The sequence below is a fragment of the Triturus cristatus genome, chromosome 8, assembly GCF_964204655.1.
Source record: "Triturus cristatus chromosome 8, aTriCri1.1, whole genome shotgun sequence".
Taxonomy (NCBI): domain Eukaryota; kingdom Metazoa; phylum Chordata; class Amphibia; order Caudata; family Salamandridae; genus Triturus; species Triturus cristatus.
The window spans coordinates 390749344-390765844 of record NC_140591.1 but is presented as its reverse complement, the minus strand read 5'-3'; the positions used below and the strand labels follow the sequence as shown (position 1 = coordinate 390765844).

At 40.5% G+C, this 16501-nt stretch overlaps 1 protein-coding gene across 1 annotated transcript in view; it reads right to left on the bottom strand.

The window, feature by feature from the left end:
• Positions 1-6289: 6289 nt before the first annotated feature.
• Positions 6290-16501, bottom strand: part of LOC146802170 (uncharacterized) — a 178506-nt gene continuing 168294 nt past the window's right edge. Inside the window, exon 4 of the mRNA XM_085620414.1 lies at positions 6290-6399. Within this exon, the coding sequence (XP_085476540.1) occupies positions 6378-6399 (22 nt within the window). The 3' untranslated portion in view covers positions 6290-6377. The remainder of the gene's footprint in view (positions 6400-16501) is intronic.

Below are 16501 nucleotides of genomic sequence, written 5' to 3'. Positions count from 1 at the left end.
ACCCAGTCAATACCCCATGCGCCCGTCAATTGTCTTGGCCCAAGATAGTGAGAATGTTCTCTGGTAGCCAGTTATGCACATCCATGCCTAAAAGAAAATGAAATCACTTATTTAAATTTATTTCACTGATGTAGAGAGTGTTAGTGTACTAGCACCATTGTATGGATCTTGAATTAACTTGAGTACATTCAGTTGACAAATTAGCAAATATAAGGCTATCTATTATTTTTTGAAACTTTACTTCATTATTATGGCATGTTATATTATGCATTGCATGTGAGCACTTTAGTAGTGCATCACCCTCATATTCCACCATATTTTTAAAGACATTATTCCATCTGTGTCAGAAGTGTTAGACTATGTACTGTTTGCTGATGAACATCACTATCTCAAAATCACATTTTATATTTTTGGTTTACAGTTAATCTCAGGTGTTTGGTTAAAATATCGAGTTTTCAAGATTGTGATGCAAAAATATTGTTAGCGCAGAAAAGAGTGTCACAGAATATCACTGTTGAAAATATTGTTTTTTCACTTTTTTATATTGATTTTAAATAATATTGTTTTATTTTATATTGTTTACTTAAATATATGTGTGAAAATATTGTTTTGGTTAATTTATTATATATGTCATAATTTTAGTTTCATGTTTTAGTATTGTTAGTATAATTATTTTCTGTATATACTTTTTATTTTAAAATGCTTAATTTACTTTTTTAATTGAGCTAGTCATTTAAAATGCAGTAGCTGGTTGTTGGGTTTGTAGGGGAATTGGGTGAGAAGTAATTTAAATTATAACTAATATTGTATTGTGAATAAAATATAGAATAATAATAATATTTTATAATAGTATACTTTTAATGACATTAATATTATAATAAATAATATATTTAATTGATTTATAACTATTTTGATTGTTTAATTCAATTGTTTAATAGTCAAGAATTTAAGTTTATTTTGTTACTTTATGTTTGAATTTGTACATTTTGACTCATTTGTATTGCAGTAGCAGGTTCTTGGCCTTTGTTGGGGAATTGTGTGGGAGGATTTTAAATGACCAAACATTTTATATTCATGGCAATTAATTTTGAAATATTAATCATGTAATTGATTATAAAAAAATCTCATTGTTTCCTTTTTTAATTTCACAGTATATTTCAATGCTTTTCTTTTTGTTTGTAATTTATATTTTAGTTGTGAGTTGTTGGTTTTTTAGGGGAATGCTCTGGGAGTCCAGAACATCCCCTACTGTTTTGTAAATTGGAGTGGGATTAGGAAATCTAATCCCTCCAGAGGCAAATACGTTCCCTATTTTTGCAATGATTGGAGTGGGAATGATAAATGTAACCCCTCCAGAGTCCAACACTTTCCCTACTGTTGCTTAGACTGGAGTGGGAATAGTAAATTGAATCTGTTTGAAGTCCATCATTTATATTGCGGTTTAACAGGATGGCATTTTAGGGACATTAAATATTTTATGCTATGATTGTTTTTCTGCATTTATACCATTTATTTCATATTTAATATTGCATGTTTATGGATTGTAAATTATTACTTTGTGTAGGGTTTTTTATTTTTTTATAAAACAGCTTTCTTTCACTTTTTTATATTTATTAAATTAGTTTCATTAATTGTTACATTTTGTTTTACATGTTTTTATATATATATATGAATATATATATGAATATATATATATATATATATATATATATATATATATATATATATATATATATATATATATATATATATATATATATTCACTTAAAAAACCATAGGTTTCACACACATTATAGTTAGGAATTAGCATTTAAAAAACCTTGCAAATTCACTTAAAAAACCATAGGTTTCACACATATTATAGTTAGTTGGACATTTCACTCGTAAAAAACCATTGAAATTCCCCCGTTATAGTTAGTTCAGATAACTATAACTCGCGCGCCCGCAATCCACTGCTCATGACGTCAAATATTACATCACTCATGACATGGTCAGTGGCATCACTCATGACATCACTGATGACATCATCCTTGTGCTAGAGTGGCGGTCGCGCGAGTTATAGTTATCTGAACTAACTATAACAGGGGAATTTCAATGGTTTTTTAGGAGTGAAATGTCCAGCTAACTATAACATGTGTGAAACCTATGGTTTTTTGAATGAATTTGCAAGGTTTTTTAAATGCTAATTCCTAACTATAACGTGTGTGAAACCTATGGTTTTTTAAGTGAATTTGTAAGGTTTTTTAAATGCTAAGTTATGTATGTTTTATTATATTTTTTATAAATTTATTTTACAATAAGCTACCTATGTATATAGTTATAGATTGACTGTATCCTGTAATTTGGAATGGCTCGTTTAAAATGTTTTTTTTTTTTTAAGGTTTTTCACCGTGCGCGCACCCCGCGATTTTTTGAAAAAATAATAAAATGTTTTTTTCACCCTTCGGGGTCCTTCAGGGACCCCCTGACAAAGGCTAGGGGGCCAGGAACTCTCTACCCTGCCCCCTTTTCACGTTCTCCACCTTTCTTTTTCACTGTCACACACAAAACCCACAAAATGGCGGCCGACACTTCCTGATTTCGACCGATTCGAATGTTGACTGACATGTAACCACCAATCAGAATTACGCTCGCGCACGTTATGGTGCACGCACCGTGCGCGCACGGTGCACGCAGGGTGCGTGCTTATAGATATTTATGTACTTTTAACTGCAATTTTCTCAGGAACTACTGAACAGATTGACACCATATATACAAAAGGCACATGCCTGACCTGAGGACTACCTCTTTGCCAAATGTCAAGTAATTCTGTTCAGCCTTTCGGGCTGTACCTTCGACTAAAGGTCCTATGGGAAAATGCATGGGGAAAATGCGTTTTGGGACCCCCCTTTTTTCTCAGCCCCGCTTGACGAATCACCCCAAGACTTTCAGGGTAGGAGCCGAGCGGAGCGCCCCATTAATTTTGAAAATTTCGCGAGGATTCGTCAACCGGCGCCAAAGTTATTCAAAATAGAATTTTCAGATTGCCTATGGAAACTCGGTCCTAACTAACTATCTACTGGCGACCACCAGTAGATAATATATATATATATATATATATATATATATATATATATATATATATATATATATATATATATATATATATATATATATATATATATATATATATTCCTTACCAAGTGCCTCACCAGGGTTTTACAACACACTCCTCGGACTCCAGTAATTCAAAATACTTTATTTCACAGGCAGACCGGTTTCGGCGTCTCGCCTTTTTCAATTAAGTTGCCCCAAACCATTTGTACTCTCCTATTGGTTGCGGAAAGCAGGTAAGTGATGACGGACTTAAATAACAACAGTTAAAGCTTTTAAAAGACACGTCAGTGGGAACCCACTTAGGGGATATTTTAAGGCTCTCTTAAGGACTCCAGTTCCTGGATGAAGGAACTTCAGTTCGATGCATGCAATTCAATTTGCTTAAACAGTGCACACCCACTTAGGGATGATAATTAACACATGCGTGCAGATAATGAAAATAAAAGAGGGCAAATTCCGCTGTACTAACGTGAAGTAAGCCTCTGATGAGATGCCCTGTGCATTGAAAGGCGTCAGGCACAGCAATTAATTGAGCGCGAGTGTGTGGAGCCAGCAATGCAGACCGGATGGTAGACTCTGAAGCGAGTGCCGTCCCGAAAGCTTTACGGCATTTGTTGATCTATATATATATATATATATATATATATTTCCCATCCGTCTGATACGTGATAATAATACACTCGCAGGCTCCAGAGAAAATAGTCATCAGGAAGTTTATTTCCACGCTACGCGTTTCGACTAAACAGCCTTGTTCACACATCGTGCCTGGCTGGGGCGGGCTGAACCGTGATGCCGAATGGCAGATGCACTGTCAAGTGCATCTTGAGAAGCTTCGGCGTTTGTTGGATAAAAAAAAAAATATATATATATATATATATATATCAATCGCAAAGTTTGCCTGAAGAGAGGGAGCCCACGCAGGTGAGTAAATCTTGCCTTCAATTTTATTGAGGAAAAACAACTTGAGCAAAATGGGTGCTTCCGCCGCATAAGAGAGTCTTGCCTGACGCGTTTCGTGTCGTGGACACTTCCTCAGAGGCTCAAGGCTCAAACAGCATCTGTCTTGGGCGAATTCATGGCATTACATTTGTACGATAGTCCCCGCCCATGTGGGCGTGTCCACCCGCGTGGCCTGTTGGTTAATGTAGTGCCTGTTAACTCCAGTGAGTGAATCTCCCCATAGAAAGTTCTTTTGCCATTAAAAATCCCCAGTGGGTTGCTGAGGCACTAACAATGCGCAGATTGTCGTCTCATTTTCCTCAATGGCATCACCTTACCCCTTCAGCTATTCCGCCGGATTGCGAAACAGCAGGACCACACTGGCGTGCGGCAGGGCTCTCCTCGCGGCCCAGGCACGGCCGCAAACATCAATCGCAAAGTTTGCCTGAAGAGAGGGAGCCCACGCAGGTGAGTAAATCTTGCCTTCAATTTTATTGAGGAAAAACAACTTGAGCAAAATGGGTGCTTCCGCCGAATAAGAGAGTCTTGCCTGACGCGTTTCGTGTCGTGGACACTTCCTCAGAGGCTCAAGGCTCAAACAGCATCTGTCTTGGGCGAATTCATGGCATTACATTTGTACGATAGTCCCCACCCATGTGGGCGTGGCCACCCGCATGGCCTGTTGGTTAATGTAGTGCCTGTTAACTCCAGTGAGTGAATCTCCCCATAGAAAGTTCTTTTGCCATTAAAAATCCCCAGTGGGTTGCTGAGGCACTAACAATGCGCAGGTTGTCGTCTCATTTTCCTCAATGGCATCACCTTACCCCTTCAGCTATTCCGCCGGATTGCGAAAAAGCAGGACCACACTGGCGTGCGGCAGGGCTCTCCTCGCGGCCCAGGCACGGCCGCAAACATATATATATATATATATATATATAAAGTTCCACAAAGCTCCCAAAGCAAGGCTCACTCTCAATGCGGCGTTGTCGGGTCAGGGAAAGTTCCTCAAATGCCTGCGTCCGCAGTTTCCTGACGCGTTTCGGGCATCCGCCCTTAATCATAGGTGTACTGCTTGCTGCAAAGAAAACCAACAAAGGACTAATCAGCGTTCTCCCTTTTAATAGGCTGATGACAATCAGATGAGTAACATCATAAAGCATTCTGGGGCTGGAAGTCCAAAAATAGCACCACCGTGGGCTGCTGGCCTCTTTGCTGCACAATGTCATTTAAATTATAATCAAGCAAGTCAAGACACTTTTCCCCTGTTCAGCCACTCGCCAATTAGATCCGCTCGCGTTGTCTCACAAGGGACCGCAGCGGAACCGCTGAATATGCGGCGGTGCGCCTCCCGGCCGGGACGGCCGGATATATAAAGTTCCACAAAGCTCCCAAAGCAAGGCTCACTCTCAATGCGGCGTTGTCGGGTCAGGGAAAGTTCCTCAAATGCCTGCGTCCACAGTTTCCTGACGCGTTTCGGGTATCCGCCCTTAATCATAGGTGTACTGCTTGCTGCAAAGAAAACCAACAAAGGACTAATCAGCGTTCTCCATTTTAATAGGCTGATGACAATCAGGTGAGTAACATCATAAAGCATTCTGGGGCTGGAAGTCCAAAAATAACACCACCGTGGGCTGCTGGCCTCTTTGCTGCACAATGTCATTTAAAATATATTCAAGCAAGCCAAGACACTTTTCCCCTGTTCAGCCACTCGCCAATTAGATCCGCTCGCGTTGTCTCACAAGGGACCGCAGCGGAACCGCTGAATATGCGGCGGTGCGCCTCCCGGCCGGGACGGCCGCATATATAAAGTTCCACAAAGCTCCCAAAGCAAGGCTAACTCTCAATGCGGCGTTTTCGGGTCAGGGAAAGTTCCTCAAATGCCTGCGTCCGCAGTTTCCTGACGCGTTTCGGGCATCCCCTCTTAATCATAGGTGTACTGCTTGCTGCAAAGAAAACCAACAAAGGACTAATCAGCGTTCTCCCTTTTAATAGGCTGATGACAATCAGGTGAGTAACATCATAAAGCATTCTGGGGCTGGAAGTCCAAAAATAACACCACCGTGGGCTGCTGGCCTCTTTGCTGCACAATATCATTTAAATTATATTCAAGCAAGTCAAGACACTTTTCCCCTGTTCAGCCACTCGCCAATTAGATCCGCTCGCGTTGTCTCACAATGGACCGCAGCGGGCGGCGGTGCGCATCCCGGCCAGGACGGCCGGATATATAAAGTTCCACAAAGCTCCCAAAGCAAGGCTCTCTCTCAATGCGGCGTTGTCGGGTCAGGGAAAGTTCCTCAAATGCCTGCGTCCGCAGTTTCCTGACGCGTTTCGGGCATCCGCCCTTAATCATAGGTGTACTGCTTGCTGCAAAGAAAACCAACAAAGGACTAATCAGCGTTCTCCCTTTTAATAGGCTGATGACAATCAGGTGAGTAACATCATAAAGCATTCTAGGGCTGGAAGTCCAAAAATAACACCACCGTGGGCTGCTGGCCTCTTTGCTGCACAATGTCATTGCAGCAAGCAGTACACCTATGATTAAGGACGGATGCCCGAAATGCGTCAGGAAACTGCGGACGCAGGCATTTGAGGAACTTTCCCTGACCCGACAATGCCGCATTGAGAGTGAGCCTTGCTTTGGGAGCTTTGTGGAACTTTATATATCCGGCCGTCCCAGCCGGGAGGCGCACCGCCGCATATTCAGCGGTTCCGCTGCGGTCCCTTGTGAGACAACGCGAGCGGATCTAATTGGCGAGTGGCTGAACAGGGGAAAAGTGTCTTGACTTGCTTGAATATAATTTAAATTACATTGTGCAGCAAAGAGGCCAGCAGCCCACGGTGGTGTTATTTTTGGACTTCCAGCCCCAGAATGCTTTATGATGTTACTCACCTGATTGTCATCAGCCTATTAAAAGGGAGAACGCTGATTAGTCCTTTGTTGGTTTTCTTTGCAGCAAGCAGTACACCTATGATTAAGGGCGGATGCCCGAAACGCGTCGTGAAACTGTGGACGCAGGCATTTGAGGAACTTTCCCTGACCCGACAACGCCGCATTGAGAGTGAGCCTTGCTTTGGGAGCTTTGTGGAACTTTATATGTCCGGCCGTCCTGGCCGGGATGCGCACTGCCGCATATTCAGCGGTTCCGCTGCGGTCCATTGTGAGACAACGCGAGTGGATTTAATTAGCGAGTGGCTGAACAGGGGAAAAGTGTCTTGACTTGCTTGAATATAATTTAAATGACGTTGTGCAGCAAAGGGGCCAGCAGCCCACGGTGGTGTTATTTTTGGACTTCGAGCCCCAGAATGCTTTATGATGTTACTCACCTGATTGTCATCAGCCTATTAAAAGGGAGAACGTTGATTAGTCCTTTGTTGGTTTTCTTTGCAGCAAGCAGTACACCTATGATTAAGGGCGGATGCCCGAAACGCGTCAGGAAACTGCGGACGCAGGCATTTGAGGAACTTTCCCTGACCCGACAACGCCGCATTGAGAGTGAGCCTTGCTTTGGGAGCTTTGTGGAACTGTATATATATATATATATATATATATATATATATATCCAAAACACTTTTCCCAGCTCTTCCCGCTTCCCATCCGGCAAGTCAGCGAAGAGAGAGTCACGGACACCCGTTTTCTTTGTGGCAAAATCAGGTCTTTATTCAGTTGCAGCTTTACGACGCGTTTCGGATAACAAAGTATCCTTGTTCACATGCGGAAGTGCAGTCCGCCAGCAGTTTTTATACCCAAAATTTTTTGTGTGTAAGTGCATTCTGTCACGTGATAATAGACATAAACAACACCTTCATTTAGCGCTGGTTACTTGCCAAGCGATTGGCAAGTTCACAATCATAGACATAAATGCAGTTTAGAGTCCCAATCGACAAATTAAGTTGGTCACATGTATAAATACATTGTATATAGCGCCAAAAAATGGATGCATAAATGCCGGGAATATAAAACAACATACATAAACATAACTTTTATATATACGTTGTATAATGATTCTATGCAAGAATCCAGTAATATGTGGAATGTTTGAGATGAAAATGGCTACCTCGGGATGAATCCTCTGCCAAAAAGGTTTTTTTGTATATGATTGTTCAAAATTCCATCTTAATGTTGACTAAAATGGTTTGACAACATAAATGTTGTATCTCAAAACAGGACCATAAAAATAGATAGTGCATACTGGAAAGTTAATACAATAGACAACCAATTAATAATTTGCCGGAATTGTGCAAAAATGCTTTTAAAGTGCAAAGCGCTAAAATGGCAAGGTGCTGGTGAATATGTGCAAATAGTGCAAATACTTTGTGGGAAACACAAAGTTTGTAGTGCAAAGAAGGGACAAAAGGGGAGGAAAACACCGGGGGGGGGGGGGGGGGGGAAATTATATATATTAGCAGCTAAGGAAATGACATCATGTTAAAATGTAAAATTTACCTAAGATAATACAATATAAAAACCCACCGTAAAAACCCTCCACAAACACTCTCACACGAACTCCTAAAAGTAAGTGAAGAGCATTCATAAAACGTTCCCACAATGAGTCTTCATATAAAAACATGCTGTTGAACAGTGCTATAAAAAGTTGTGGAGATCTTCAGTGTTGTTAAGCCCATTGGGGTGTTTGGTGTCGAGTTCAACTATCATTCTAGATTCAAGTTGACGGAGTAGTCTTTCTCGATTGCCTCCTCTTGGGAGGTTTGGGACAGCGGCAATCACAAAATATTTCAGACATTTAAGGTCATTGCCGTGGACTATTTTAAAATGTCGGGCCACCGGGTACGCTGGATCGTTGTTAACGATTGCACGTAGATGTTGTAGAATCCTGACATGCACCTGCAATTTCGTGCTGCCTACATATTTGAGGCCGCAGGTGCATGTCAGGACATACACAGCGTATTCGGTTTTGCAGTTGTGATTGCCTTTGATCTTGTATTCAATGGGACTGAAAGGAGTCATGTATTTAGTTGTTGTCTCTCCAAATCTACATGCTCGGCATGAAGAGCATTTGTAAAACCCTTGTCTTGGTTGTAGCCAGGTGGTTTTTTTGGCTATGTTTTCAGGACTTTTTCTGACCAACTGACATCTCATGGATATCCCTCTCCTATACGTGATGGTAGGGTTATTGGGGAGGTCAGGGGCTATGACAGCATCAGTTAAAACAATTGGCCAATTACGTTTAATAATGGACCTGATTTGTCGTTCTTGCTGGTTATAGGTGAGGATCAATCTAGGAGTGTTGGTATCTGATACTCGCTCAGCTTCAGAATTGTTGTTTTCCAGCAATGATTCCCTAGATCTCTGGGCGACCTTACTGACTATATATATATATAGTTATAGTTAGGACCTATTATCCATAGGAAATCCGCAACATTCTATTCCCAATAAGTCTGGCGCTGGTTGATGAATCTTCGCGAAATTTTCCAAACTTTTGGCCAGCTCGGCTCCGCTCCTACCCTAAATTTTTCGTGGTGATTCGTCAAGCGGGGCCGAGAAAAAAGGGGGATCCCAAAACCCGTTTTCCCCATGCAATTTCCCATAGGATCTATTGTCGCAGCTACAGCCCGAATCGCTGAACGGAATGACACCAAATTTGGCAAAGAGGTAGTCCTCAGTTCAGACTCGTGCCTTTTGCATAAATGGTGTGAATCCGTTTAGTAGTTCCTGAGAAAATTAGAGTTAAAAGTACATAAATATCTATGGCCGGGGAGGATCCGCGGACCCTACCCGCACCGTAAGCGCACCCTCCCCGAACCGAGCACCCACCCTCCCGATCGCGCGCTGAATGCTAATTGGCTGTCGAGCGTCTGTCTACATTCGAAACCAGGAACTGTTGGCGGCCATTTTCTGCCTCGGTAAAAGCGAGGCTGAAGAAGCAAGGGGAATAAGCGTGTAAAACATATAAAGGGGGCAGAGTGGAAATACTCTGACCCTCTAGAGGTGCTTAGGGGTCCCAGAAGAACCCCCTGGGCCCCCCTTTTTAAAAAAACAAAAAAACGGCAACATGCGCGCATCCTACCGCATTGGATGCACAGATTCTCTCGTGGTGGGTTCGCGGATCCAAGGAAAAGAAAATGAAATTGTTGGGAGATAAAGATTAAGGTTAAGTGTTTTGTTCTTGAGTGGCTCTAAAAAGAGCCGTTGTGCTCATTCAGAGTTTTTGGTACTTATAAGTACGTACCTATACAGAGTCTAAAGTTGTTGAGGAAGACTCTGTTTCCTTCATCAGAAAAGTGTACTCCATCTTTCCTATACATCTCTTGCATATGAAAGCGCAGATTGTTATTGTAAATGGACCCCATTCTGTAGTTTCGGAGAAAAGCAGAAACAGATTTATTCACATGTTTCCTAGCTTTCTCAATCTGTGGACAAAAATGATTGGACCAGTTCCATTTCTGCCTTTGGCATATGTTAGAATACACAAAGGCAGTTTTAGGGAAAAGTGAAATCAGTTCTGCAAAGGTGTCCTTCATAAGCATTTCCAGACCTACCCCAATCAAAATGCCTAGGTCATTGCCACCACAGTGCACTATTATTAGGCCTGGGCTAAAAATCCGTTCCGCTCACTGAAATTGCGATAATTTGACATTTTCACGTTCCGCAGAGAGCGCGAAAAGGTCAAAATTTCCGCAATCCGCATTTTACCGGAAATTTTTTGCTTGCTCGCGCTGTAAAATAATACATTCTTGCGTGTGCGCGATCCCCTTAACTGAATCCCCGAGTTCGCCAACAAGTTTTCCCGATCCGTTCGCGTTCTCCACGAGATGTTGGATTGTTGGTAGCCATTTGCACTGTCTCGCGACAGTTCGCGCCCGCAGTAACGTCATCTTGTCGCGCGATCACGTCTTTCTTCTCGCGATCATGCACCGCGAGACAAGTGAAAACAAGATGGCCGCGCCCGCGAGCAACCGCATGGGTAAGTTGGCGAGCCACGCAGAAAATACCGCGAACGGGCGGGAAAAAAACTTCCTCATGTTTGCGATATTTCCGCGTGTTTGCGGAGATTTTTAACATTTTCGCGATAATTTGCGAAAGTGAATTTCGCAAATTCCGCCCACCCCTAACTATTATGAGGTCAGGGTGTTGGATTTTCATGAAGGATTTCACCAATGGCATCAATTGGTGCCACTTTAACCCTCTCTGTCCAATCCATTTAATGTCTACATTTGGCAAACCTAGGTCTTTGTGAATGCCTTTGTTTTCTGCATACCTTTGGCTCCAGAAAATGTAGCTGTGTCCCACAATCTAAGCATCTTGTAAGGAGGTCTGGATGCACTCCGATGGTCTCTGTAAATGAAATGGCAGTTTGGAAAGTAAGATGTTTCTAAAATGGTGGCTAAGATGCAGTTTTGAAAAAAGAAAATAAATGATTGGTTGTTTTACAACCTTCTACACTGAAAGGTAGGGTGTATATTTCTGTTTTTTAAATGCACGATTCTTATTGGTTAACAAAAACTGATTGTAAGGAACATTATATATGATAAGCTGATAAGTTGAGAAGTCAAGCACACTTTCTGTCTTGATTAGCAACATTGTGTGTGCTGAACTTGTGACCTGTGTGCTCAGTACAGTGTTACATGACCTGTTTCTATGGTAACGGGCAGAAGGCAGATTGGGGGAAGGGTTGAAGTTTATGTCATTTGGAAAGGGTTGAAATGTTTAACCAATAGAAATGTGTGTTTGCTTTTGAATTTATGTGGGAAGGAATTTGATTTGATGTTTACATGTATATGTGTGGAAAATGAGAGGGAAACGTTGCTATTCTTTGGTTCTGCTGACAGGTGCACAGTGCAGAGATTCTGTATAAGAAAATATGGTGTGTGACTGATATCTGGTGTGTGACAGATATACTTCTTAATCTACAAAACATCTTGAAAGGTGAGTTATTTAATTGTGAGGGGATGTATGTAGACTATTTTTATTTTCATCAGACTAATGTATTTCTTCTGCTAAAGTGTAGGGAGTACTTTTTTTTCTCTACAATCTTATTGACAGTGTGTGTACATGTAGAAACCATTCTGTGATAAGCATTTGTTTTTTTCATGTGTTTGTAGACAGATAACTATGCAGTTTTTATATTTTAGTAGAATTAGAAACCAGTCATTGTTTATGAATTTGTGAAATGAGTTATGTTTCTGCACTAAAATGTAGTACTCCTTGCAGATGAAGAAATGTGTTTTGGTATAGTGCAAGGGAAAGTGTTGTTTGTCTAGAATCACACAGTGAGTCTGTGTGCATTTGGGAACCACTGTGAGAGAAGCATTTGGTAACATTGTGTATTTGCTGACAGATAACTCTTTTAAAACCTGTCATGTTGTCAAGTTTTAGTAGCATTAGAAGCCAGTCTTTGCTTATGTGTTGATTAAATGAGTGAGGCTTTGACACAAAAGTGAAGTCGTGAAATATGTAGATTGTGTGAAGTTCCCTCACCACTTCTACTGTAGTGAATGAGTTTTGGTAAACTCCTAGGGATAGTGGTGCTTGTCTAGAATCACACTGTGAGTCTGTGTGCATTTTGAAACCACTGTGAGAGAAGCATTTGGTAACATTGTGTATTTTCTGACAGATAACTCTTTTAAAACATGTCATGTTGTCAAGTTTTAGTAGCATTAGAAGGCAATCTTTGCTTATGCGTTGATTAAATGAGTCAGGCTTTGTCACAAAAGTGCAGTCTTGAAATATATACATTGTGTGCAGTTCCCTTACCACTTCCATAGTAGTGAATGAGTTTTGGTAAACTCCTAGAGATAGTGTTGTTTGTCTAGAATCACACTGTGAGTCTGGGTGCATTTGGGAACCACTGTGAGAGAAGTGTTTGGTAACATCGTGTATTTGCTGACAGATAACTATTATAAAACCTGTCATGTTGTCAAGTTTTAGTAGCATTAGAATCCAGTCTTTGCTTATGCATTGATTAAATGAGTCAGGTATTGATACTAAAGTGTAGTTATGAAATATGTAGATTGTGTGCAGTTCCCTTACGACTTCCATTGTAGTGAATGAGTTTTAGTAAACTCCTAGGGATAGTGGTGCTTGTCTAGAATCACACTGTGAGTCTGTGTGCATTTGGGAACCACTGTGAGAGAAGTGCTTGGTAACATCATGTATTTGCTGACAGATAACTGTTTTAAAACATGTCATGTTGTCAAGTTTTAGTAGCATTAGAAAACAGTTATGGCTTATCCTTTGATTAAATGAGTCAGGCATTGACACTAAAGTGTAGTCGTGAAATATGTAGATTGTGTGCAGTTCCCTTACCACTTTCACTGTAGTGAAGGAGTTTTGGTAAACTCCTAGGGATAGTTGTTCTTGTCTAGAATCACACTGTGAGTGTGTGTGCATTTGGGAATCACTGTGAGAGAAGGAGTGGGTAACATCGTGTATTTTCTGACAGATAAGTCTATTAAAACCGGTCATGTTGTCAAGTTTTAGTAGCATTGGAAGCCAGTCTTTGCTTATGCGTTGATTAAATGAGTCAGGCTTTAACACAAAAGTGCAGTCTTGAAAGATATACATTGTGTGCAGTTCTCTTACCACTTCCATAGTAGTGAATGAGTTTTGGTAAACTCCTAGAGATAGTGTTGTTTGTCTAGAATCACACTGTGAGTCTGTGTGCATTTGGGAACCACTGTGAGAGAAGTGTTTGGTAACATCGTGTATTTGCTGACAGATAACTATTTTAAAACCTGTCATGTTGTCAAGTTTTAGTAGCATTAGAATCCAGTCTTTGCTTATGCATTGATTAAATGAGTCAGGTATTGATACTAAAGTGTAGTCATGAAATATGTAGATTGTGTGCAGTTCCCTTACGACTTCCATTGTAGTGAATGAGTTTTAGTAAACTCCTAGGGATAGTGGTGCTTGTCTAGAATCACACTGTGAGTCTGTGTGCATTTGGGAACCACTGTGAGAGAAGTGCTTGGTAACATCATATATTTGCTGACAGATAACTGTTTTAAAACATGTCATGTTGTCAAGTTTTAGTAGCATTAGAAGACAGTTATGGCTTATCCTTTGATTAAATGAGTCAGGCATTGACACTTAAGTGTAGTCGTGAAATATGTAGATTGTGTGCAGTTCCCTTACCACTTCCACTGTAGTGAATGAGTTTTTGTAAACTCCTAGGGATAGTTGTTCTTGTCTAGAATCACACTGTGAGTGTGTGTGCATTTGGGAATCACTGTGAGAGAAGGATTGGGTAACATCATGTATTTTCTGACAGATAAGTCTATTAAAACCGGTCATGTTGTCAAGTTTTAGTAGCATTGGAAGCCAGTCTTTGCTTATGCGTTGATTAAATGAGTCAGGCTTTAACACAAAAGTGCAGTCTTGAAATATGTACATTGTGTGCAGTTTCGTTAACACTTCCATAGTAGTGAATCAGTTTTGGTAAACTCTTAGGGATAGTGGTTGTTGTCTAGAATCACACAGTGAGTCTGTGTGCATTTGGGAACCACTGTGAGAGAAACATTTGGTAACATCGTGTATTTGGTGACAGATAACTCTTTTAAAACATGTCATGTTGTCAAGTTTTAGTAGCATTAGAAGGCAATCTTTGCTTATGCGTTGATTAAATGAGTCAGGCTTTGTCACAAAAGTGCAGTCTTGAAATATATACATTGTGTGCAGTTCCCTTACCACTTCCATAGTAGTGAATGAGTTTTGGTAAACTCCTAGAGATAGTGTTGTTTGTCTAGAATCACACTGTGAGTCTGGGTGCATTTGGGAACCACTGTGAGAGAAGTGTTTGGTAACATCGTGTATTTGCTGACAGATAACTATTATAAAACCTGTCATGTTGTCAAGTTTTAGTAGCATTAGAATCCAGTCTTTGCTTATGCATTGATTAAATGAGTCAGGTATTGATACTAAAGTGTAGTTATGAAATATGTAGATTGTGTGCAGTTCCCTTACGACTTCCATTGTAGTGAATGAGTTTTAGTAAACTCCTAGGGATAGTGGTGCTTGTCTAGAATCACACTGTGAGTCTGTGTGCATTTGGGAACCACTGTGAGAGAAGTGCTTGGTAACATCATGTATTTGCTGACAGATAACTGTTTTAAAACATGTCATGTTGTCAAGTTTTAGTAGCATTAGAAAACAGTTATGGCTTATCCTTTGATTAAATGAGTCAGGCATTGACACTAAAGTGTAGTCGTGAAATATGTAGATTGTGTGCAGTTCCCTTACCACTTTCACTGTAGTGAAGGAGTTTTGGTAAACTCCTAGGGATAGTGGTTCTTGTCTAGAATCACACTGTGAGTGTGTGTGCATTTGGGAATCACTGTGAGAGAAGGAGTGGGTAACATCGTGTATTTTCTGACAGATAAGTCTATTAAAACCGGTCATGTTGTCAAGTTTTAGTAGCATTGGAAGCCAGTCTTTGCTTATGCGTTGATTAAATGAGTCAGGCTTTAACACAAAAGTGCAGTCTTGAAAGATATACATTGTGTGCAGTTCTCTTACCACTTCCATAGTAGTGAATGAGTTTTGGTAAACTCCTAGAGATAGTGTTGTTTGTCTAGAATCACACTGTGAGTCTGGGTGCATTTGGGAACCACTGTGAGAGAAGTGTTTGGTAACATCGTGTATTTGCTGACAGATAACTATTATAAAACCTGTCATGTTGTCAAGTTTTAGTAGCATTAGAATCCAGTCTTTGCTTATGCATTGATTAAATGAGTCAGGTATTGATACTAAAGTGTAGTTATGAAATATGTAGATTGTGTGCAGTTCCCTTACGACTTCCATTGTAGTGAATGAGTTTTAGTAAACTTCTAGGGATAGTGGTGCTTGTCTAGAATCACACTGTGAGTCTGTGTGCATTTGGGAACCACTGTGAGAGAAGTGCTTGGTAACATCATGTATTTGCTGACAGATAACTGTTTTAAAACATGTCATGTTGTCAAGTTTTAGTAGCATTAGAAAACAGTTATGGCTTATCCTTTGATTAAATGAGTCAGGCATTGACACTAAAGTGTAGTCGTGAAATATGTAGATTGTGTGCAGTTCCCTTACCACTTTCACTGTAGTGAAGGAGTTTTGGTAAACTCCTAGGGATAGTTGTTCTTGTCTAGAATCACACTGTGAGTGTGTGTGCATTTGGGAATCACTGTGAGAGAAGGAGTGGGTAACATCGTGTATTTTCTGACAGATAAGTCTATTAAAACCGGTCATGTTGTCAAGTTTTAGTAGCATTGGAAGCCAGTCTTTGCTTATGCGTTGATTAAATGAGTCAGGCTTTAACACAAAAGTGCAGTCTTGAAAGATATACATTGTGTGCAGTTCTCTTACCACTTCCATAGTAGTGAATGAGTTTTGGTAAACTCCTAGAGATAGTGTTGTTTGTCTAGAATCACACTGTGAGTCTGTGTGCATTTGGGAACCACTGTGAGAGAAGTGTTTGGTAACATCGTGTATTTGCTGACAGATAACTATTTTAAAACCTGTCATGTTGTC